This window comes from Euprymna scolopes, chromosome 13, assembly GCF_053919585.1.
Source record: "Euprymna scolopes isolate OS-2025 chromosome 13, ASM5391958v1, whole genome shotgun sequence".
Classification (NCBI taxonomy): Eukaryota; Metazoa; Mollusca; class Cephalopoda; order Sepiida; family Sepiolidae; genus Euprymna; species Euprymna scolopes.
Window position 1 is genome coordinate 98704945 of NC_136494.1, and position 26781 is coordinate 98731725.

Genomic DNA, 26781 nt, shown 5'->3' on the forward strand with positions numbered 1-26781 from the left:
CCTTTAAAAAGAAAAAAATAATCACAAATTCGTTAACGAAATTAAGTTTTAAAAGTTTTACAAGCGTTTTCTTTGCCTTTGAATCAAGGTTTTTGAAGTGCTAAAAAAAGGAGGTAACATAAAAAAAACTTAAATTATACTCTCTCTCATCTTCAGGTTTAACTGTTTTCTCTCTAATTTAGAAACAAATTATCACACGCGAAACACTGATTCTGGTAGTGTGTGAGTAAGGGAGGGGTGAATACCCTCTTCCCCTTATTTTCAGCACACAGCTAATCTTTTTTTGTTGTTTTTTTTTGCAGTTCTATTAATGCTTCAGGAATTTATGAAGTAAAGCCAAAAATATCTTAAAATTAATAAAATATGGAAATACTTAACCTTATCTCTGAAATAACTCCTAATTTTTGACAATATATATGCTAAATAAAACATCTCTTAATCCTAAAACTTTCAGTAGCTTCATGGCTCAGGCAAAATCTATAAAACTACGTAAGCTTTAAAACTCTGTTTAGATATAGATTGGCAAAATATATATTGAAATAATGCACACACACACACACACACACACTCATGCTCACAAAAAATAAGACAACAAAAAACTGTGCAATAAAATTGTAGATGAAGAAAATCACCAGGGTACTTTGTAGGATCGTTTATGTAATTCTAAAAAGGCAGCTATTATTGCTACACAAAGATTACAAATATCCATCGACAAATTTGCACAGGCCTTTGGACTAAAAACAAAGAATAGTTTAGCTCAGTTTCCGAAGTCCATATTCTCTGGTGTTATCTCCTTTTTTGATTTATACTAGTCTCCTGAGACGCCATTGTTGCAGAATAATGATGGTGTCAGTTGGCCCTTTTTTAAGGATTAACATCATGTCTAAACTTTACTGCAATGAGATGCAGATAAATAAACTCCTCCATCAGGTATGCGTATTAGAAAAATACTCGTCTCAGGACCAGGAAAATTCCTTGAACAGAGCAATTTGCATCATTTTTTATATATCCTTACAAAGAATAGAATCAAGATAAACTGATACTAAATCATTTTTAGGGCCCTTATTCTACTCCAAATCTATTACATGATTTTGATTTTAGAAAATGCCTAAAATTTAAGAGGTCTAAGGAAGAAATTGATGGTCATGCAATCTTGTAAATTGGTGTCCAACAATTGAATCAAATTTGGTGCAAATCTGAAATATTTGAATGTTTAAATGACGGGCTTCATTTAAATCACTTTGCCTCTTTTTAGATTGACAAAGGGAGACAGCGAGAAGAGTAGTAATACTGTTTAACCCATAGAGATAGACTTATCTTGATTTTGTCTTTTTATTTTTTAATATTTTAATGTGTTTGCAAACTCCCTTTTCCGGATTCAAACAATCTGGCTCAAGCTCAATATGTGACTTTTTTTTTGTAATTTCTACTGTGACTCACATATTCCCTTATCTTCCCATCCCATACTCTAACCTCATCCAAGGACTGAAAATATTCACATATGAAGAGAAATGAATAGGAAGCTGGCTGATTTTTTTTTTTTTTTTTTTTTTTTTTTTGCTGACTAGCAAAGCAACAATGGCTGACTAAGGATGGCTCAATTTATTGCTTGAAGGAAGAAAAAGTACTCATTTCTTTTTATGCTTGTACTTAAAAATTGGCAATTTTTATTTTACAGATTGTGTAAATATAAACTTCATTGAAATTAACTTATAACGATTTAATATGGTTTTTATTCAATACAGACTGAATTCTTACAACGTCTCTGATATCTCATATGTTTATGTGGGAAGGGTAGGATATATCATGAGAATACTTATCACATTGCAAGTACATTAAATATCTCGTGGTCTTCATAGCTTGCTGTATCATTTTGACACACATGCAGAAACTGCCTTGAACGTTTTTTTTTTTTTTGCTCTGACAGTGAAGGTGGCAATTTCTTTTCTTTTTTTTCTTTGTCTTTTTGTCAATTTCCATTCAGAGCTTTCACTTTAAAATGACATTTTTTTTTCCAGAAATAATTCACTTTAGGAACTAAGATGTTTTAATAAGGTAATAAAAAATGTCTCGCGTGAAAACTGAAAGTTATTGATTTGTTAGTTCTTTTTCTTATGGAAATTGCTTCAGATAAGGCATGACGCAATTTGACCTAAGGCGCTAAAAAATTAAAAAAAAAACAAAAAACTATTTCAATGTCACAAATTAGCCAATGATATGTGTTAAATGGATAGATTCTGACCCAGAAAACAGCAATTTTTCTCCCTTTTTCAGACACATCGTTCATGGAATATGAGAACTAAAGGACAAAATAAAGGAGGTTAAAGTTATGAGGTTGATGTTATGTGAAGTATTGTTGTCCTATTTGGGCTGATGAATCTGTCCCATTTAATGGTTCTTGATAAAGTTCAAAAAAACATTTGTAATTTGGTTGTCCCACCTTCTTCTATACCCTCTCTTTCATGGACATATTACTTGTCTTGGTCTTTACTATAAATGCTATTATGATATATTTTCTTCAGAATTGTCTGATCTATTCTCTGCTTCCTTTCTTTCCGCTCGTTTGACTTGTTGGTTTAGTAGTCTTCATCAATTTGCTGTTTCTCATAATGTAGTTTCCTACTGTAGTAGTTTCATTCCCAAACCTGTAAACTTGTAGAACTTTAATTCTGTAGAAATGGTTTCTTTTTCCATTGTAGGATGTAAAAACGATTGGAATTTGTTCACATTGTGAGAATTTGTTCAATTGTTTATAATCTACCTGTAGTTTAAATTTTATTAAAATTAGAAAAACAAAAAACTTTCAGTTGGTGTATTTAGTATTTAGAAAAGTTTTTTTTTTTTTTTTATAAGAAACCAGCTGCATTTATTCGGTATTGCCTATGTGCTAACTTTTTTATATATTTTTTTTTTTAATATTTTTATAGTTATCACTATTTATTCTACTTTGATCTCTTCCAAAAATTGATAGGTGTTAAGACATTACTTTTTGAGAGAGACAGAAAGCAAGTAATCACTTCCCCCCTCTCTCTATGAACCTTTCTTACTACTCTTATTCTTAACATCTTTCTTTCTAGTTATCTAAGATATTAGTTTTCATTAAAATCATCTCATTTGAAATTTAATGAAGTTAATATAATATTTTAAGAAAGGTTTTTAATTCTTTTATTTATTAAACCATTTTAATTACTACTAATGTCAACTAAACTCTTAGGCACGTGTATTGTCCTATATATATATATATATATATATATATATATATATATATATATATATATATATATATTTATATATATATATAAAATGTTTGTTTTTGTGATACGTCTTGAATGAATTCAATTATTTACGAAAGTGCATTTTTTTACCTAAATGCGAGTTAGGAATAATTTTCCCTTGAACGTACACGCACACACAGTGAGTAGCAAAAGTAAATTGGTACATTGTTTCCCCCCCCCCCGTATTTCTCAAGAAATATCAAGTTAATTTGAATGAAATTTACACTCCATCTGTGAAAAAATGGAAATGAAGATATCCTTAATTGACAAGTATTTATTTACGAAAAATCAAATTACCCATATGTAAAAGTATTTAACACATTTACTAATATTTAGTTGCATATCCTCTGTTTTGCCTTACAGTCTCTAAACACTTTCCATAACTGCCTACTAGTTTCTTACAAGCAATTGTTGGTAGTTTCAACCATTCTTCTTCATATACTTCAATTCCTTCATATGCTTGGGATCTCTTGCATGCACCCTTAATCTCAAAGCTTTCCACAGATTTTTGATAGGATTTAAGTTGGATGACTGACTAGGCCACTGTAGAATACTAATCTCAGTATTCTTAAACCATTTCATAGTTATTTTAGCCTTGTGCTTGGGATTATTGTCTTGCTGGAAGATAAAGTCACGGTCCAATCCTAAATTTGTTGCACTCTTGACAAAATCTTTGTATATTTTGCTGCATTTATTTTCACCCCTATGATTTTCATTCCTTCAACTCCATTTGCAGAAAAGCAGACCCAAATCATCACACTTCACCCTCCAAAATTTTACAGTGGGAATGGTATTAGATGGTTCCAATTCTGTGCCATTTTTCCTCCGTACACGGTGTGCATGTTTCTTCCAAAAAGCTCAATTTTTGTTTTCTTTAACTACATAACTTTGTTCCAGAAATCATCCGATTCACATTGATATCTATAAACAAACTTCAAACGATTTTTCATATGTCTATGACTCAACAATGGAGTCTTCCTCCATCTTCTGATCTAGAACACAGGCTTGTACAATTCAATGATCTCTTGATTGTGTCTTTGCTTACTTCAATACCTGTTTCCTGCAAATCTTTGTGAATTGCTGAACGAGTCAGAAATGGTTCTTTCTTCACATATGAACAATGTAACGCGCACTAAGATCATTTAATTTACTTGGTCGACCACTTAGAAGATTTTTAGTATTATCACCCATTGTTTTTCACTTTCTCAAGACAGCACCAACTGTACTCACCACCAAATCTAGTTCTGAAACTATTTTCCAGTACCCCTTTCCATCTTTATGCATTGCTATGATTTCCTGGTGTATATCATTAGTCAATTCCTTTGTTTTAACCATTTTAAAACAGTAATGAAAGAAGCAACCTGCACAGTGTCTGAGAATTGTTTCAACTAACCTGTAAGGTGCTAGAACTCTGGGGTGCCTTCTAATTGGTTGAAATATTATAGCAAGATTTAATGACTGCTTAAGAATGAAATTTGACAGTGTGTTGAATACTTTTGCATATGGATAATTGAATTTTTTGTAAATAAATATTTGTCAACTAAGTATATTTTCATTTCTGTTTTATTTTTAGATAATATCTGTTCAAAGATTTTACTTTTTTTATAAGTGTAAATTTAATTAAAATTAACTTGATATTTCTTGATATACGAAAAAAATCAAGGTACCAAATACTTTTGCAACCCACTGTGTGTGTGTGTGTGTATAATATATATATATGCTCTGATGAACTGCAATCACTTGTGCCCCCACGACGCGAGCACCCTCGACAAACCCGACAGGCTACTAGATCCCACCCCCACACTGTAGAGGTCCCTAGATGTAAAAGATCTTTTTACTCCAATAGTTTCTTCCCCAGAACCGCAAGACTCTGGAATTCCATTCCAGGTCCCTGCTTCCCCAACAGTACTGACGTGCAGAAGTTCAAGTGTAACGTGAACCGACACCTTGCTGCCCAAATCCCTACATAGTACCCCAGTGGTTGTTGCCCCTGATAGTAGCCCCCTACACCAAAGTGGCAATTTGCCTTGTTTGGGGTGAAAATGTAATAAAAAAAAAAAAAAAAAAAAAAAAAAATATATATATATATATATATATATATATATACACACACATACATTTCATGATAAAAAATTTAAAATTACTTTCTGGACCCATGAAAACATTAGTCTATTTTCGATATGTGTGCAATGCATTTTGTCTCTTCAATAAGCAAACAAAGGCAAATAATTTTTTCTCATTACTCAATATAATGTAATTTATAATTTTAAGTGTGGTTGCAGTGTCAACTACATGGATCGAACAACATTGAGATTGGATGCGGGAGTCCAACAGTACGGACCTAGCAAAATCAGAAATGGAACATACCAAGCAATAGACATACTTGCCAACACGTACAGGTCTTCAATAACTGACCCTCTCATTAAAAACCCGTTATGTGCAATGAACTTCAGCATAAACTCTTTTTCAATTCTGAGTCATGCTCACTCCACACTTCATCTAAAGATCTTGGAGACTATTCACGTTCGGTTGTGGAGGCCTTCACTTTGTAAACAGAGGAAATGTCTTTAGGTTTGAGCGTGATTAACCTCTAGAATCTTGGAAAATATAACGTTGCTTTATTTTAATCGTTTCCCTGTTTTGTTTTTTATTTTTTTCCCCATCAATAGAACTCAACGTAATTTCTGTTTAATAATGCACTTATTTTTTATTTTTCCTTTTTAAATTTCTCGATCTTCCCTTATTTGTCTCCCCCCCCCCGTTTAGATGTGTTTTATGCATTTTACTTTTAATCATAAATAATAAGTCTTCCTTTCATGATTGCAATATTTATATACACACATACAGGATGTTCATAAAGTCCGTATGCACTTTAAAAACTTTATTTGCATTTAGAAAAAAAAAAAGGATGGCATTTAAGTTTTAATGTCCTTCATCCTTAGCAATACAAACATAAATACGATTTGCAGTTTACGGAAAACATTTGCCAGCTAACTTATAGCAATGGCTGGAATCATTATTTTACTTTTGAAATCTTCTCATGAAGTGGGTTCGGTTGCATACATAATTGTTTTCACATGCTCCCATAAAAATCTCGTTTCAATTCAGTTCAGTCAACAACAGTATTCTAAAATCAAAAAGGATGCCGATAATTGTTAAGATAAAAGGTAAGTTATTTTATGTCCTTCCAGCAGTTTTATATGGCCTTGATTGTATCGCATGGACTAAACAACTAGCCAATCGCATTGAAGTGCTTCAAAATCATATAACGCGTTGCATTATGGATCATCACCTGATCCCCCCCCAAAAAAACCAAAAATGTTTACCCTCCGTTAAACTAATTCCCTACCAACTCTGTTTGATAAAATCAAAAGTAAAACCCTTAAACTTTTTGGCCATGTCAAACGATCAACCACTGGCCTGTCAGTTATGCTTTGAGGATATGTTAGAAGGCAAAAGTTGCAGAGGAAAGCCAAGAAGAAGGTGGAGAGAAATTCTTTTTGATTGGACATCTCTCAACAGTTGGGTATCCATCAAGCAACTTGCCCTGGATCAGAAGGAATGGTGAAAAATAAGTTGCGTGGGTTTGCAATCCGCACCAGGTGGAAAATACAACTCATGATGATACTTTTGCGATAAAAGACAAAAGTTGCATTTAACTGAAGATAAATGCATGCATCAATTTGATTTTGAAAAGAATTTTTTTTACTTTACCAAAAGTTGTTGCAAATTTAATGATGAATTATTCAATAACTATACTTGCAATTAGATACATGAAACTTAAAAAATTTTACAGATTATTTCTATCGAAAATACAAATAAAATTATATTAAAAACATAAGGTTATAAAAACAACCACATGCAAATTTTGTATTTTTTTTAAATAAACAAATATTCATTTCTTTAAAATTTCAAATTTTCAGCTTATAATAAAGCCCTCATCAGGAATATTTTTAAAAGCAATACATTTTCTTTTCTTTCTTACTTGCCATGGTGTCGTTTGGGCACAGTTTATTTGTCGAAGATAGTGATTGAATTTCATTTTCTTTGTGCTTCTAGAAAAAATTGATTACTTGTAATTGCTACACATTTTCACATGAACAGGCGCCTACCCATTGGACTGGACAATGCACAATCACCATCTTTGACAAATAAATGCTAAACGACACCATGGCAAGTAAGAAAAAAGAAAAAGAAAAAAAAATGTATTGTTTTGAAAAATATTCCCGATGAGGGCTTTATTATAAGCCGAAAATTTGAAATTTAAAATAAATGAATATTTGTTTATTAAAAAAAACAAAAATTGCATGTGGTCGTTCTGGTAACCTCATGTTTTGAATTTTATTTTCTCTGTGCTTCTAACAATTAGATTACTTCTAATTGCTAAATAAAGTTATATTTTTTAAAGTGCACATGAACTTTATGGACACCCTATATGACAATATATACTAGTGAATAACACCAGGCATTAATTTATGATAAAGTGTTTAAAAAATAGTTATGCAAATTAGGCATACATATAAGTATGTTGAAAAGGTGAGGCTCCAATTGAGAGCTGTAGGGAATGTGGAGTTGCCCCTTAGTTACCATTGTTCTCAGATTCAGATTGGCTCAGAGTAGTAACCTGTTAAAGCATCTGGTGTTATCAGATCAGGCTGTCAGAAGATACTGACTTCCTGACCAAAAATGCACCAAACATTACAGATTGACCAAGGACCATCTGTGAATTTATAATCTCTTGACATTTCCTTGTTTGGTTCGACTCGTCTAGGGTGAATACCATACAATAGTAACAACAATAAATATTTCAAAAGACTGTTGTATTATTGATTTAAATAACTAGCCTGGGTGCCCAGCACTAGTAGGCAGGCTCGAATCCGTGACGCGTAGGTGGAAGAGAAAGTGAAAAAAAAAATCTGACATCTTACCGCTACACCATGACGCAGCTGGAAGTTTGAAATGTTGAAATTAAGTAAAGTCATTCCAACCGGTATGATGACTTGCAAAAATGGTGATGCAACCCCCCTCCCCCCCCAAAAAAAAAACTACCCTCCCTGTAGAAAACTGCTCAGTTGAGGGTGAAGGAATTAATGTTTTTAGCCAATTTTTTTATATTTGTCATCCAAAGGGTTGGGCTTCAAAATGATACTGATCTCATGAAAATCCGTCACCTCTGTTGAAAGTTTGAGGCTGACATGCATACATAAATTTAAATTGACAGATGAGATTTATATGATAGATGACCCGTTTTGATAATATAGTCGTGATGAATTGAAACAAAACAATTCCCTTTCATTTAAATAGCCATATTTATTGGACATTACATGTGCTCAAAATTTGACCACTAATACTTTTCGTTTCATGAATGTATATTAAAATTAAAATGATTTCTTTGTTCATCTTTTACATTCTCGTAACTCATTCTGAGAGGAATTATTCGAATAAAAGCCTTATCTCGACTCCACAGTGAAGAAGTAAACCATATGCATTAGCCCCCCCCCCTCTCGATACCTTCATTAAAGAGTTCTATAACAAGAGCACCAGATATTTTTGTCTCGGGTCTCCACCTCCGTCTCGGTGTAACTGGGGCATGTCTAACATGACAGACCCATCCTTCCATAAATATGCAAGAATAAACAATCCAAAACTATTTGAATAAATGAATATTTAATCGTAGTAGTAATTTTGAAAAGAAATGATCCCGTGAAAACGTGTCATGCTAATAATTGTTAAACATTTTGCCATGGGTGTGCGATATGGTGGCATCTTTTTTTTTTTTTAATTTTTTTTTTTAAGTAATTTATCTTTTGGGGATTTGTTTTCTCTTTCAAAAGTGGACCCGCTGATTGTGCAGAGGGCATAGACATCCATCATCTCTTGCACAATCCTTTTTAACGTCATTACTGGTGCGGTCTTGAAGACATTTAATAATAATCAAGACAAATATAGTTGTATAAGTAACAAAAAGTTTATTTACAAAAGTATGTTACTGAAGTACATGTCATAATTCCGAGGAACACAACTGCCATGAATCGTGGTATGTACTTCCTTTCCATTGCAAGAAGATGTGACACAAGGGCAAAAGGTAGAAAGGGTGCAACCAGTGCCTGTAAAGGCATTCTAGCCTTTTAAAAATTGCAGCCTCATTGTTGTTCCCCAATCAGGGCGCCTCAGGCAGTAAACAATAAACTTACTCTACCCCCAAAAGGCAGAACACTAGTAATCAATTTGTGGCACACTAGTTGGGGACCATTGTTTAAAGCAATACAAATTTTCAAATTTAGCATCAGTAATGATTTTTTTTTTCTTTTGAGTGGAACTTTTATCAAAATTTACTTTGGGCTCCGATTAACATATACATTAACGTTTTTGTTAAATATGTTGTTACTGTTAAAAAGTTAATTTATATAATTTTAACATCAATATTTTAAGTAAAGAGGACAAAAATCTATATATCTATAAAAGTGAGAATGTGTGTGTGAAGACACTTCTCAACCTATATACTCGACAAAGTTTTGATCTAGACTTGAATTTTGGTATATAGGATATTCAGATATGTGGAAAACGTTTTAATTCGTTTTCATCAAGAGAAAAGGGCTGTTAAGGGGTTAAAATTGAAAAATTGATACTTAGGAGCAATTGGATTTTTTTCTGTTTTCAACTGTTTCATGAATGTGCATGTGTGGTGGTAAAACAGGACAGATTTTTTTATCTTAAAAATAAGAAAGTTTGGAAATACTTTGTAATGGCCGTGTCAAGCTGGTGTAATGGTTATCGTACTTGACTCACTGTCTTTAGGTCTTGGTTTTAATCTCAGCTTGTGTGTGTGTGTGTGTATATATATATATATATATATTATTTACTTACAAGTAGTGAACTGTTTAGAAAAAGCAATACTTGCATGCACATGTCTCATTTTCTGTATTAATTAAAATATAATATTTATGCATATTTTATGATCGGGAAACGCCGGGCGGCCTGCTAGTATATAACTAAAAAGTTTTCCACAATTCTATTAAAACAATTTCTTCAATTAAGAGTTAAATAAATTTAAATTATTTGCGATAATAGTTACATTCTTCAAGGAATATTAATGAAACCATTCACATGTTTCTATTTTGTCTAGAATCTAGAGTATTACCATGGATGCAATTGAAAATACAGCCTTATACCAAGATCAAACACAATTCTTCTAGAGTCATAACAAGGAATCCAATGACTATTAATTTTGTATAAGAGCTTTTTAAAATAATATTGTGGCATCTACATTTTAATAGAGATAGGTTTGTTAATTGAGATCAGATTTGTTTTGTCCTAGTCAAAATCAATGAAGAAACTTTCTGTTTTGAAAAGGAATAACTTTTCAGTTCAGTTCTAAAATGGAAGACATATATCCAGTCTACTGTGAAGGTTGCTAGAAAAATAAAGTTATTCTAGCATTTCAGAAAGTACCTGAGTTCAAATGTAATCATCTACCTGTATAAGAGTTGGATACGTTGGATAATGTTGAATACTGTTGGAATACAGAGTACAAAATCTACTGGGAGGTGATCTTTCTCCTTCCTACATAGCCGATCTCACAGAAGAAACGTTACAAGTCTTTTTCTACTGTACTATTTGTTTCATGGAAGGTGCTCGACTGAGCTCCAACCTTTGGTTCTTCTTTAAAAGATATTCACAAGAACTTGTATTACTACTACAATGAAAAAGATGTTCCTTTCACCTCCATGTCCCTAGTGTCAGGGGAATTTACATGGACAGAGCTTTTTTTTGCAAGGATTTCCCAATTGTGGAACAACTTATTGCAGGACTGTTTACCTACTGATCGCAACATGGACATCTTCCAATTCAATGTCAATGATTCTTGCCGTTACTGCCCCATAAGTGATCAAACACAGTCCATACCATTGATCAATGTTAGTACACCCATAATAACCCTCATCTTTCATCTGATAATCATTTTTTTTCATCTTAACTCTTATCCTCGACTTGCTCTTGACCTTGAGAAATGGTGATCGAATAGTAAAAAAGATTTTGAATAGTGTTTGGCTGCTGATCATATTTGGATGTGACTGTTCATTCGAATCTCAAGGTGGATATATTTGTTGCATCTAGTCACATGGAGTTGTACTCAATGACCATATTTTGTGTGTGTTCATATATATATATATATATATATATATATATATATATATATAATAGTGTTTTTCTTACAGAGAAAAGCTTCTATTTAAAGGAGTGGGGCTACCAACAGTTATTGTTGATTCGTATTTTTTTTTTTTTTTTATGTTTATTACACGTGTTTCAAGTTTACCTCTTTTCAGATATTATTTTAGGTTTTAAATGTCTTGTCATTTTTGAAAGAGTATTGTGGCTCTGAAAGTAGGGTCACAATATTCTTTCAGAACCACAATACTTTTTCCAAAAGTGTCAGACTTTTCAAAACTAAAATAACATCTGAAGAGACGAACTCAAAACATGTGTAATAAAAATTAAAAATATACTAAAATATCAAAAAATAACTGCGCCACTTCTGTAATATATAATCTTTTAAAATATTTTTTTTCACTTTCTGAAGATACAGAGTAATCTTGTCTTGGAACCAAATCCACTACTTTATAAGACTTTCATCTGTGTTAGTGTGATTATTTTTCTAAATCTGCTAAGACATATTTTTTTATTTTTCAAGAGAGATAGGATCCAGATTGTGCGGAAAATAAAATTTTGAAGAACGCTTCAAAACATTCCCCGATCTAGATGATCGCCAACATTTAATGTAAGCTTCCTCCCCCAAAACTAAGTAGTTTCTTGCTTATGAAGATCTTCTCAGTATAGAGTAAGATAGAGTTGCTAACATAGACAAGCTGACAAACAAATGCCGGGTAAAATATAACTTCCTTTATGAAGGTTTTGATAAAGATTTTTAAAAATCCAAATTATATTTTGATACTATACAATTATAAAATTGAGTTTAGAACAAAAGGTGAATATTTAAATGACGGCTATAACCACCACTACACACACAATAAATAAGTAAAAGTAATTACAAATCTGTTATTTGTATTATTGCAGTGTAAATTTAATTTGAAAACCCAAGTTAAATATTTTTTAATTCGTTTAGTTTAAGGCATCGGGAGCTTCTAGTGAATCTTAAGCAATTAAAATAACAAAAATAAATGTTCATGACTAGCTTGCTGACTATTACTCACCTGTTTTTATTTGGAAGTTTACAATTCTAAAATCACTTAATATGCAGGGTCATTAAATGTAACTGATAGGTAAGATAGAATTTGTGTTCTATTGTTTTTCTTTTTCTTTCGTAGCAAGCTTTTCATATTTGAAAAAATCAACATGTCCTCAGATGGGTCAACGTATCGATGTCATCAAATAAGTGGAATGTTTAACTGCTTGTAAAGTTTCAAGTTCTCGTATTATCCATCTCGTTTCATATTATTTCTATAGCATTCGACTTGATCTTGATAAATTCTGTAACTCTTTTCTAGAGTAGTTGCGCTTCTGGGAAATATTGTTTTTCTTTAGTCATGAAACAAAAAGCTTCATAACATTTGACTTTGGTTGAACTTTTAGTCAGAAATTGCTTTCAAAGTGACAATTTAAAGGCTTCAAAATCATTGGCGGTAATGATCATTTTTGATATGCAATTAATTGTAAAAAGATGGTGATAAAAAGATTGATATTTGAAAGTGATTTAAAACTAATTTTTAAAAATTAGATTAGCTAATAAAAAATAATTTTTGAATAAAATTAAAGTTTATAGTTTAAAGTTTATAGTTTGGGGATCATTTTTGTTGTTCCTAAAATAAAAGTAAAAATTATTCCTGTAAAAAAATCGAATTTTCGATTGCCAGAGTAAAATAAAAACACATAAATTGAAAGAAACGAAAACAGAAAAATTTTGAGATCAAATTTTATTCAAACTTATTTATTTATTGTTTTTGTTTTTTTGTCACTTTAGAAAGTTGTTTGTTTCTCAATTGTTTAAAACTTTCACAAACTAAAATGTTTTGGGGTAATATTTATAAATGATCACTTCCAATGCTTGTTCTATAAGTTAAAGTATTATCAGAAACCATGCAAATACTTGACTACTATGCTCAGCACAAGAAATCTGCTTTTTTCACTAATCATATTTATCTCCCTCTCATGGTGGGATAATGTGACATAAGAGTCGAAATGTGGGATTTGAAGAACCAGCGCACTAGAAGAAGAGCATTGGGCAGCCCTGTCAGAATTCTCTTGGTAAGGGTGCCTCAGATGATTAGCAATAAATTAACTCTTTCTCAAAGGGCGAAGGCAAAACCTAGGAAGGTGGACCTCCTAGAATTGCACAAGACCAAAGTTATATCGCAGGCAACAGGGAACAACCTATCTAAAGATTTATCTTGCCTCAACTCCCTGGCTTTTGTGGCAAGGAAACCCCCCAATGATAAATATTTTGTTCTAAATTTAAAGGGACAACATTTTATAGAGAAGGGATTATAAAAATAGAAGCGACCCCCTCCCACCGTCATCACACACAATCTTTTTTTTTTTTTTCTTTTTGTTTTTCATTGTTTACCAATGTAACTTGTTTGCAATGTTTAAGAGCGTAGATTATCTGTGTCAATGCTGGTTCAAGTCCTATAAAATTCTTGACTTGTTTGAAGAAGTGAAATCTGCTTTCATCTCTTACAAATAAAAAAACTGAAAAAGTATTTTTTTTTTTTTTACAATAGTTATTCTGTTTATATTTGAATTACAAAAAAGAAAGAAAAATAAACTTTTGATGTGCCATAAAGACATGACAGAAGGTTGAATTCAAAAGTAATATTTTTCTCTATAAAATAATAATTACTAATATAAATTTATTTATTTATTTATTTATACAATATTTTCGATTCTTGTTCTCTGCGAATAAGATTCCATCTCCGAACATCAGCCATCAACTCCGAAACAAGTTTTTTTTCTTTGATGTTTTTCAAGGTTTTCTGAAATATTTTGTTTCTTGTTTGCCATTTTGGGATAAGTCTAAATAAAGTGTCTGCCACTGTCTTTTAACAAGTAATGGCCTGTTTTCAACATTTTGAAATTCAACCAACCCCACTAGCTATAATTATTTTGATAATCCAGCTGAAACCACGCCTTTTCGCCGAATTAGTATGATTGTTTCTATTTGTTGTATTTAATTACATATTTATGGCTTCCTAGTGTGAAAGATGAGTACAAATAAGCAATGATATATATTTTTTTATGTTGAGGTGGTGTTTGGATGCATTTTATGTTGAATTCTAATTGTTGAGCTTAGTTTATTGTGTAGGTGAATTCCTTGCACTTTATAAACAATCGCACATTTTATTGGATAACAAATATTTTATTCATTTTTTTTTTTTTTTTTTTAATATTTAATATTTTTTAAGTTTTTAATTTTATTTATAAAGCTCTTGGATAAATATTTGACATGTTAAGCCTTATCTATTTTTAAACTAATAGGACTCTTCTTTAAACAACAGTTGATATTACTGTTAAAAATAAAGTGCACTTTCGTACCTAATTAAACTGGTTTTACTCGTTTGGAATTATATATATATATATATATATATAAAATCAGAAATGTAACAAAGTCCTGTAGGGAGAGAAATATAAAAAATAAAAATAAACAAAACAAAGGAAAAAAAATCTTCATTTCGGTGAAAATTGAACTTCCTTCTTTAATCAGATTTTTTCGATACTTATCGGACGCATTCTGATACAAAACCTATGCAAGAACACTCCCAGACACATCAAGTAACTAAGTGTGAAATTTTTTAAAAATCGGCCCAACCATTTTAAAGTCCATAGGAACAAACTCCTACACACAATGTTCCTTTTAATTAATAGAGATAGATGTACTGCTTCTTGTAAATTTAATATTCCAATAGCTTGTGAGATATGCTAACTCCATGGTGTGTTATCTGTATAATAAAGTAAAGTTTATTTTTATTTTATTTTTTTTTCCATATAAAACGTAATAGAATATTATCCAAAACCTTCATATTATAATCTTCTACCATCCAATTAGGTTAAGCACTCATTCATGTTTCCAGAAATTATGCATTCATTTTGTCTCCTTTCAGTATTTATTATATTTTCTCCAGAAAAATTGACTATCTTAAGTAAGCATCTCAAAGAATTTGGCTGGCATTTTTACTCGCTATTATTTATCTACTCTCATCACTACCTGATTCCTTTTTTAATAGAGAGAAATTTCGGTTAAATCACATAAATTATTTCTTTTTGTCCTTAATATTGTCTACATGATACAATAGCTTTTAAATTTAAATAGCAATCACTTCCTTTCACATATTGGTCTTTTATCAACAGAACTTAGGAAAGAAACACGTCCTATATTTTATCAAACTTAACAATGGATCCCAATTTTTTTTTTTTTTTTTTTTTTTTTTTAGCAATCTTCTGAAGGGTGTAAATGCTCCTATCTATTCAAATTTCACATGATGATCCTTCTCTTGTAAGCTTTGATTCTTCAACTTTGATATTTGCCAATCAAATCTAATTAACTGGATTCATCTGGATAATCATATTTATATTTAACTTTAAACGCTTATTACTGCTAAATAATATGTAACGATGGCAAGGCAACATTTTTAATGGTGGAAGGGGTTAGCTATACTTAATTGGTTAAATCCAAAAATTCAGCATCCAAAGTTAAGACGCTGAAATGGACACGGTTTAGCTAAAATATGAAATAGAATGGACGTCACTAAGCATTTAAAGAAATACGAAACTATATGGAAATAATTTATTTAAAAAAAATTATTTTAGTTTTAACACTTTTTGTGCTATCATGAAGCAATAAAAAATAAACTTTTATTTTTTTACTTTTCTATAAATAGATTTTTCGTCCCCCAACCCCAACCCCAACAAAATGAGGGTAGATCTGTAAATTCACTCGTCCGTTCGTCTGTCTGCCCTTTTCTCAATACGTATGCCGTTGAACTTTTTGAAAGTTTGTACAAACATTAAACATAATATGAGTAAAAAAGTAACAGAACGGATTTTCTGGGAAAACTCCGGTTGCCCCCCCCCCCCTACAAGTGCCTTTCAGGTTAAAATGGCTAAAATTGACACTTTTGTGCTTATTAAAAAAAAATTGATGGCTTGGATTTTTATAAATTTTCTAAAAATTTGTAACTGATTTCTATATAATTTTGCTTGTCTATACTTCGCGAAAACTCTTGGGTGTGCCCCAGAGCTTTTTTAGGGCTAAAAACCCTCCATTTTCGGCAGTATTTTACCATATTTGTCAAAAATCTTCTGTGCATGTCTATTTAGCAGTTTTGCATGGTGCTGAACTCAAATTTAAATATATAAAAGCCTTGGAGACCTTTAGGACTAAATGGAGGGGTGGGGGACAAATGACGGACTCGGTCATTTCTTTTTTTGCATGGTGCAGAACTCAAATTTACATATATTAAGGCCTAAAACTGCACCGTTTGTTCATTTTCACTATGATTTGATATCCTTTGGGAAAGTTTTGGGCTAAATGGGTGGGGGGTGGGGATGCTGAACTAAGTCATTTTTTTATGCCTTGTTCACTGTGCATTCACGAGGGACTGCATGTTTCACTGGTTGTTTTTTTGATTTTTTTTTAACACTTGTGTTATCACAAAACAATAAAATAAAAAAAATAAAAAAGAATGACAATTTTTATTATTTACATGTATTAAGGAAAATTCGGTTTCATAATTCAATGGAATTATGTTTTATTTTTGCTTTATGATACATTATAAATGACAAAATTATGTGATAAAATTTGCAAGACATTCCATCTAAGAATTAAAAAAATATTTTAAAGAAAACTTTATTTATAGAAATGTACAAAAAGTAATTTTTAAAATTATTTTCATGTGAATATATTATAAATATGTTTTAAAAAATATTTCTAGAAATGTAAACTATGAAAGTTTAAATTATATAAAATATTTCTATATGGATATATTTTAAATATTAAAAAAAGAAATGTAAAAAATAGAATTTTTTTTTCATTGTTTCATGATTAAACAAGAAGCGTTTGCATATGGTTACAGAATGTGCTGCTGCCATCGCGCACAGAAATCACTTTTTCCATAGCTACCAACGTAATAGATGCACTGAGACTAAAGCTGCTTTCAGGAATGCCAGCAACCACTGTAAAAGAGTAATAAAAAATGCAAGAGAGCTATATGCACAGTCTGTTAAATCCAAAGTAGCTGATCAGTGGCTTGGTTCCCACCCGTTTTGGCAAATAACAAATAGGATCCTGAACAGAAGTGTGCGTTCTATCCCAACCATCTCGTCATCTTCAGGTCATCTCGTCAGCTTCAGACAAGGCCAAACTATTTGCCAAGAACTTTGCAGCTAATTCTACCCTATGCGATGAAGGTCATCAACTCCCCATATTTCCTCCTATAACATAGAACACGCTAGGTAACATACAAATATCTGTGCATGAGGTTGCCAAGCTAATCAAGAACTTTGATTCCAGTAAAGCTGCTGGCCCTGACAGCATCCCAATTATAGTGTTAAAAAAGCTTCAACCAGAACTTTCTCCCATACTTACGAAACTGTTTAAGCATTGCCTTAAGGAGAAGTGCTTTCCAACACCCTGGAAAACCTCATCAGTATGCCCTGTATTTAAGAACTCAGGTGATAAGTCATCTCCCTCTCAGTACAGACCAATAAGTCTCCTGTGTGTCATGAGTAAGTTGCTAGAATCCATATTAAATAGAGAAGTAGTCAACCACCTCAGCAGAAATAACCTTCTTAGTGACACGCAATATGGTTTCCGTTCTGCTAGATCTACAGCATATGTGCTAACGGTTATATTTCATAGGATCAGTGAATCTCTTGACAAAGGCTTCCTTTTCCAGGGCAATTGCTCTTGACATATCAAAGGCCTTCAACAAGGTATGGCATAAAGGCCTACTTCACAAGATTTCCAGCTACGGTATAACTGGAAATATTTTCTCTATCATTAAATCATTTCTCTCTGATAGGCTCATAAGAGTAGTGGTTGATGGACAAAAATCAGAGGCCTGCAGTATTAATGCTGGAGTCCCTCAAGGGTCCATCCTGGGTCCAACTCTCTTCCTGATCTACATCAATGATCTCCCTAAACACATACTTAAATAATTCGTTGACATCTATGCTGATGACACGACCATCTACGGCAACACATCAAAGACTGTAAATGACAAAGCTCTCTCTGATTCTCTCTCTCGAACGAGTGGTTCAGTGGGGGAAGACGTGGCTAGTTACCTTTAATGCATCTAAAACCAAACTCCTATCTCTACATCATCAACGCACTGATCTCCATCTGGCATCAATTGAAATGGATGGCTCTCGTCTAGGAGAAGCCCCATGTTTTGACAAGCTTCTGGGCTTGACCTTCACTCCTGATCTGAAATGGAACACGTACATCAAGTCTGTTGCCAAGGTCGCTGGAAAGATGGTGGGACCCTTCTACCACTCCAGAAGATATCTCACTATTGATGCAATTCATTATCTATATAAAAGCCAAGTACGTCCAAGGATGGAATACTGCTGCCATATCTGGGCAGGAGCTGCTAAAAACAGCTTATCCTGCCTTGACAGAGTACAAAATAGACTTTGTGGCTTAGTGGAGGATGCCCTTTTCTCTTCCTTGCAACCTCTCTCCCACAGAAGAAACGTTGCAAGCCTATCTTTGTTTTATCGTTATTTCCATGGCAGGTGCTCGTCTGACCTCCAATATCTGGTCCCCTCTCGCCAATCTTTCACGAAAAACACCCGTCTAGCTGAAACCACTGTCAAAAACTTTCCCCATTCTTTATATATGCCTAAATCAAAACGTAGATTTCATGAACAAAGTTTCTTTCTTAGAACTGCATGCCTGTTGAACTCTGTCCCATCTGCCTGCTTCCCTCCTGACTACAACCTGGATGTCTTCAAGTCCAACGTAAACAAATTCCTGATTAACCGCCCCCTTAAGTAGACACTTTAAATATCCACACTAACGTACTGTACTTACAATAACCCTTATCCCTGAGTGGCTTCCGGGCCTTGATAAGTGGTGACCACCTTGTAAAAAAATTTTCTTAAAATTTCGTTTCATGCTTAGTGACTTCCGTTCCATATTTAGTTAAATCAAATCCATTTCTGTCATGTTAACTTTGGATACAGAATTTTTAATTAATGTGATTGAATTGAAAATAGTTATATCCATCTGACCTTTTCTAAGTTTTTAATTTAATATTTTCTAAATTTTTATCTTTTCAGTAGCAACATGTCATTGTTGCAGAATGGTGTGTGTGCCCGTTGTGGCGATGGTTTCAAATTAAAGGACCAAATTGTTAACTCACACGACCAAACTTGGCACCCGGAATGCTTTGTGTAAGTAAACCATTCTCTCTCTCTCTCTCTTCACTTTCTCCTCTCTCGCTCTTTATTTTGCTACCTGCTCTCTCTCTCTTTTTTTAATCTTTTTCTCTTTTTTTTTTCTTGTTGTCTTGTCCCTCTTCATGCATGTAATATTTCTTTCTACCAATAAATTTTCATTCTAATTTTCTTACTAATTTGAAAAAAATAAATATTTGTTGCTTTTTTAAAATAAATGTTAATTCATTTCAATCAAAACAAACAGAAAATTATGGCAGCTTTTAATTTTAACAATCCAATGACTTGTGGGATATGCTTCATGTTATTTTTATATTGACTAAATCAAGATCAGAGACTTTTTTGTTGGGGGAGGCAATGTAGAACAAATTGACTTGAATTATTTAGCAATATTAATTATATTCAAGATCTAATCACGTCAACACACCGGTTATTGTTAGATTATCGCAGTAAAGCAACACTGAGCCTGGTTAATATCAGATGGGTTACCATTTGGTATTAACCAGACATGTTGCTACTGAAAAGATGAAAATGACACCTCACTGCAAAATCTCCCCAAAATCTAACGTCATTATCTCCCTTTACTAGGATATACAAGCAACTGGAGACCGCTTGTGAATTTAATAGGAGGAAGCTGGTTCAACCTGCCTAGGGGCAATGCTGTTAGACCTAGTTTGTAAAACAGGGTGCCCCCCCCCCCAAAAAAAAAAGGGGGCCCCAACTCTAATTAGGCCCTGTTTCTTAGTGTTTTGTCCGAATGAAATGAAACTTTGGTCATAACTAGTTTATTAGATTCAAAACATCACATCAAAACACTAGGGTCTTTAGCCTTTTTTTCTCCGTTGACTGTAAAATGCTCAGAAAAACAATTGAATGTCCTCTGTTTTATTTATTTTTTTTTTTTTTTTGGTCACCCTGTATTAGTTATACTAGAGGTTATGCAATATGTTCAAAGACATGAATTCAGTTAATATTATTGAGTCTCCAAAGACAAAGCATAACTTGAATATTTAAGAAATAAAATGTTTTAGGAAATTGAGTGTAGCTTTACTTACTGTCTTTCTTTCTCATTGTTCAGATTGAAGCTGTTTTCTGGATACTTCTCTTGAACAATTGAAATATATTCAATACAATGAAAGTTTTGACTTAAAATATATTGCATTTGGTTACAGAAAAATGGATCTATAATTATCAGTTGATCCTAGCTGAATTATCCTTACGTGGAATAAGAGCCCCCCCCCCATCTATCCACATTTTACATTATATGTATGTGTCCTTACTAAATTATCTTTAGCAACTAAAATCTTACTTCAAATCCCTTCTACATCACATGATTAAAATGAACTCATTAGAAATCTACTCGTATGATGTTGGGGTCATGCCATGCCAATCATACACAAGTATATATAAAAAAAAAAAAAAAAACTTCGGCAAATTTGCACTTCAAATGCATATTACTGCTAAGTAGCATGTAGCATCAGTTTTAAAATCCATCATTAACAATAAAGTGCTCATTGATTTTAAGGCTGCTTATTCATGAAGAGCAAAAAAAACAAAAAAAAACGGTCCATCAATTTTATGACCTTAATTGCATTAAAAAAAAAATTCATTTTTTTTTTTTTTTTTGTCGTCTTGAACTTGTTAAAACATCCCAAACTGTTAGGATTCAGATTATGCTATATTGTTAGTAAAAATAGCTTTTTGGGAATATAATTTTATTTTTAATTAAAAGTAATATTTTTATTTAACTCGTATAATTTATCTGCACATAAAAGCAATTTAAAAAAAATTATCCCACTTAAAAAAAAAAAACGTTTGGATAGGTTTATATATATATATATATATATATATATATATATATATATATATATATATATATATATATATATATATTTTTTTTTCTGCATCTTAACATTTTTCGCATGAAATAATTCTTTCGACTTACAAATCTAACAATCTGGGTGTGTATATTTTTTGTTTTTTGTGTTTATTTCCAAAGCCGGTGAGTGAGTCTATTTTTTGTTTTGTTTTTCTCGTAAGTTTTGCTTGGTTTTCTTTATCAGTTCTAATCATTTTTTGTTGTTGGTTGGGTGGGGAAAGAAAATGTATAGTAAAACATTTTTCTTTTGTTTTGCATTTTTTGTTTGTAATCTTTGTCCATTCAGTCCTTTTTTTATTTTATTTTTTTTGTAATCAAAATTGTGTTTTTGCACCAAATTTTAACAAGATGCAAAAATGGCAGTTTAGTTACCAATACTTTCAGGCCCCCCCCCTTACTCCCACATCTCCCTACAGCTGTTTTAAATCATCATAATGAAACTGTGAATAGAAAACTCTTTTTCTATCTCAGTTAATTATAATTTTTCTCTTCTCCTATTTTCATCCTCAAGAAGAAAAAAAACAAAAAATAAATAAATAACAGTATAAGTGGCACCAGAGCGGTTAGAACTTTTATATCTCGGTTAATTTTTTTCTTATTTTGAAAATATATCATGACATTTTACTTTCTGAGATGTCATATGCTTTATATATATATATATATATATATATAAGAAAGTGTCTGTGTGTGTGTGTGTATCTATGTACATTTCCTTACGCAACAACTCTGTCAATTTTCAGTTTACAGACTCGAAATTTGATATACAGGGTATGGAGATTGGAGAAAATATTTGTAATCAGTTTTCGGTCAGAAATTTGGCTGTTTAGGGGTCAAAGTTCAACGATTTGACCTTTGAGAACTCTACCAAACTCCTCCACCAATTTTGAGTATAAACAATTGAAATTTTAGATGTAGGTTCCTTGGACATGGATCTAACTTAATAACTTGGGGTCAAAGTTAAAAAAAAATTGACCTCTGCGGTCTCTACCAAATTACTCTGACAATTTTTGGTCTAAACATTTGAAATTTTACATAAAGGATATTTAGAGATAGGGCAAGCTTTTTAATCGGTTTGAATCGAAAATTTGAGCTATCAATATATAAATGTATGTATGTTTGCATGTCTGCCTTAAACTTTTGACTGAGGCGACGGATTTTCACAAGATCAGTATCGTTTTGAAGCTTGACCCTTCAGACGACAAATACTGAAAAATTGGTTAAAAACATTCATTTCTCTACCCTCAACTGGGCACTTTTCTACAGGAAAGGGGTCGCTTTTTTCGCCGATATTTTCGAAAGTCATCCCTTCTTTTCAATTTTCTAGCCTTAATTTAAACCTACGTCACTTCCGGTTTGGTGGTGGTCGTAACAGCAAAGACGTCACTTTTTTTCCTGTTCTTTTCCTCCTTCGTGGTACAGGTTCGAGCCTGCCTTCCTACTACCACTTTTTTTTGCTCAACACACACCTCCAAACACCTGGGCAATGCCGGGCACTCATGCTAGTATATATATATATATATATACTGTTTTTAAACAAAAACCAAGACTTCAAGAAATGGGTTGATAGCAACAAAAATTGTATTTCATTGTTAGTTTCAATTGTTTCAAGACCATTTCGACAAATTCAAACAATATGTCGTTTGAAAATTTTCACAAGAACAGCCTTTCTTCAGACTTATTAAATAAAAAACACTTTAACAATGAAACATTAAAGAAAAGAAGCATTTCCTTTATGAGGAAAAGAAAACAAGCGGGAACACTTTACCTCTGTCGCATCCTTTTTAAGTCATCTCTCCTTTTTGGCTTAAATTTATTGGTATATAAACAATTACTGAATTATATCAACCCAGTATAATTCGGAATACTACAAATTTGTGTGTAATATATATATGTATATATATGTGTGTGTGTCTTCTATTTATGCATTGAGCTCTCTGATAGAGAGAATAAATGATTTCCACATAGCATGAAGCAATCATTTTCTGTCAATAGATTTCTCAGTAAACAAAGGAAATACATCTAGTGCTATCATTTATTTTATTGTTAGTTGCCGGTTTGATGGCATAGTAGATAAGGTTGACTGCTGATCACATTTCGTAGTGACCGGCTGAAGTTATAGATAAAACATTTGCCTGCGGATGTTGTGTGTGTGTGTGTATATATATATACACTAGTCAAGGTTAAGAATGTATTCATAGAATATATATCCAGAGAATATCCTTTAGATTTATATAATAGTGCTCAATAATGCATAGACCTATTAATGCTAATATTTATTTATACAGACATGTACCAGCTTTGCTACACTAGCATGACAATGTTTCAATCTGTAGTCAACTAAGTTCTCATCAGGCCCCCCAAAAATTCTGTCTTTTCTTTAGGTATTCCTAATGAAAAGTCTTAGTTATTGCCATTAATAATACAAATCGAAACATTGTCATGTGAGTGTAGCAAAACATGTACAAATAACTTTAAAAATGTCAAAAATAAAAACATTTTGAACATCCATATTTAGAATAGTCACCCCAGAGCAGGTTTATCTCACTTGGACAGCTGAGGAACCTTAAATAAGTGTAAGATTCCCAAATACTTCAATGTCATTTTTGTTTAAAAAAAAAAAAAAAAAAAAATTGCTCTGGGGCAAATTGAGTAGAAATAAAGTCTTCATATGTGAGATTTTTTGCCCCGAGAAGAATTAACCAAATTATAAATTTAAGTAGAAAAGTGTAATTTTGCTATCTTTAGAAACTTTTATATTATAACTATACCTACCCAGTGTCACCATGGAATACTTTAACTGCACTGTGAATTTAATTATGTAATTAAATTTTGGTAGAATTTTAAAAGTTCACTTTTCCATATTATTGCATTTTTATTTCAATAAATATCCGATTAAAAGTAAATAAAAAAGGTGTAAATAATATAGAGAAATGATCACTCAATTTTATTAACAGAAATTTTCTAACTTTTATTCAATTTCTTGTGAAAAGTTGCATCTAATTCACTACTTTAAACGTTTTTATGCATCCATATTCATTTCTATGGTGAATAAGCAAACTTTCTCTTTTATATATGAGACTAGACTCTTTATAAATGTCAAGCATGAATGCAGACCTCACAATATTATTGTTATGAATAAATGAAAAGTAAAATTATTTAAAAACTATATGCTTTTTATAATTCATGTAAAAATGCCTAGTCACAAAAAACATTATTTTTTATGGCCTCTTGTGCTTTTGACTAAGATCAAAGTAAAATATATTTTTTTAATATATTCTGCAAATAAATAATTCAAAATGTAGTATCAGTTCTCCACAACATCAGTGTCATTTGATAAATCAAAATATGAACAGACATGCAAGCAAACAAGAAGTGCTGCTCATATTATAAACGGATATTGTTGCTTATAATGAAAAAGGAGTCCTTTATTTCTGTAAGATATTTTTAACTATTGTGTAGTTCTTTTATTTATCTCTGAAAACTCCAAAGTCATAGTTTTAATGTCCTGACTTTATTTTTGGTTTTAGATTTAATAAAAATGTTTATGTTTTGTTTCTAATTTGGTCCTGGCCAGTTTGAACGAGTCTGAAGTTCCGATAACAATTTCCCCATGACTTATGACAATCTACTGCTGCAAATTCTTTTTTGAGAATGATAGAATTCTATTTTTAGATGTGGTCATCACACCACTATAAATAGCCAGATCTGTCTGACGCACTTGACCATCAATTAAACTGCTGCTGCTTATTTATGTTTTCAATAAGTACAACTGAATTTAGAAAAAGTAGTTATTTGGTTTTAGATTTTTTGAAGGGGATTTAAAAAGTCAGGAATTAAGAGAATGCCTATAGATATTCACGTCATGCTTTTATTGGCTCTGAATTGGATGTTGTCTGTGATGAGAAAGTGGCTGAAGCCATGTTTCTATTTCTGGTTTGATGTCAGTGAAGAGTTCTAATAAAGAGAGATAACTTATAAATATCTATCGCAAGAGATAACATAACTGACTATAGCAATTATGTGATTAGAATAAAGTATTTTATTAATTTTGAAGACTTAAAAGAAATGTTTTTGCATGCAGCATTATTATCTAAAATTTGACAGACTGTCTGCGTTTAGCTTTAATGAAATAAACAAAAAAACTTTCCAATGAAGATAAATATGACGATTACTAAGTATTGGTTTGTAAGTTAATATTTTCATTTTTTTTTTTTTTTTAATCAGATATTTTATTCAACTTTTACCTGGATGCATCATTAATGTTATGGATTAAAAAAAAATTCCTTGTTACTAAAATATTCATTTACACTAGACCTAACAGTAATCTAAACAATTACATTCCTTACGTTTCTGTTTAATAGACTGTATTATAACATGTATTTATTGAAATTCGATGGTTAATCTTTTATATAAAAGAAAATTGTCTTTTCTGTCTGTCCATCTAAAATTCGGGAACTACCAAAGATACACTTAAAAACTTTACATATTCTGAGTTAGGAACAGTCATTAAATTAAAAAAACAAAACAATAACAAATAGTTAATTAATAAACTGTCCTTTTTCAAAATCAATATGTTAATTAGTTAGCATTGTGACTAATATCACATATATATAAGCAGTATATAAAAAAGATTGTGCTTTTATTGGATCAGATGAATTAACTTGAAAGAGGGCGTTTTCACTTTACCAATAATGTGAAAAATGGGCGTAACTTTTTATTTATTCAGATGTTTCTTTTTAAGGTGAGTTTTAACATAAATGCCGAGGTCTCGGAAAATGAACATTTTTATGCTATATTTGCATTTTTCAAACTGTGATCGAATTTCTAATTTTTGTTTCTCATCTTAATTTCGCGTTTCAATATTAAAAAGTGATCACCTTGAACTGCAGTTCTTAACCATTTTTGTTTGTCTCAATTCATAACACGTGTCATAGATAGAAACATATGTAAATAATGGATTAATTGATAAATTAATATTCCTGCAAACATTTTTATTAAGTTTGTTAATTATGATTAATTAAACACAGGAAATATGTCTGCTTTTTTAATCATCCAAACCAATAAAAATAAATTATCAAAGAATTAATTTAGTAAGTCTGCAACCCCCCCCCACTCTCAATTCTTTACTCCATTTCTCTTTTAATTGTTTTCCTTTTATTGATTTACAACTAAATCATATGAGATTTTTACGATAAAATATTTTTAATGTGCCTGTTT

General features: G+C 31.6%; 1 protein-coding gene across 13 annotated transcripts in view; it reads left to right on the top strand.

The window, feature by feature from the left end:
* The window catches only part of LOC145292105 (LIM and senescent cell antigen-like-containing domain protein 1), a 314593-nt gene that overhangs the window by 212338 nt on the left and 75474 nt on the right, over positions 1 to 26781 (top strand). For all 13 annotated transcript variants that reach the window (XM_080138205.1, XM_080138200.1, XM_080138195.1 and 10 more), the window contains exon 2: positions 19569 to 19682. In XM_080138205.1, the coding sequence (XP_079994331.1) occupies positions 19569 to 19682 (114 nt within the window). The remainder of the gene's footprint in view (positions 1 to 19568; positions 19683 to 26781) is intronic.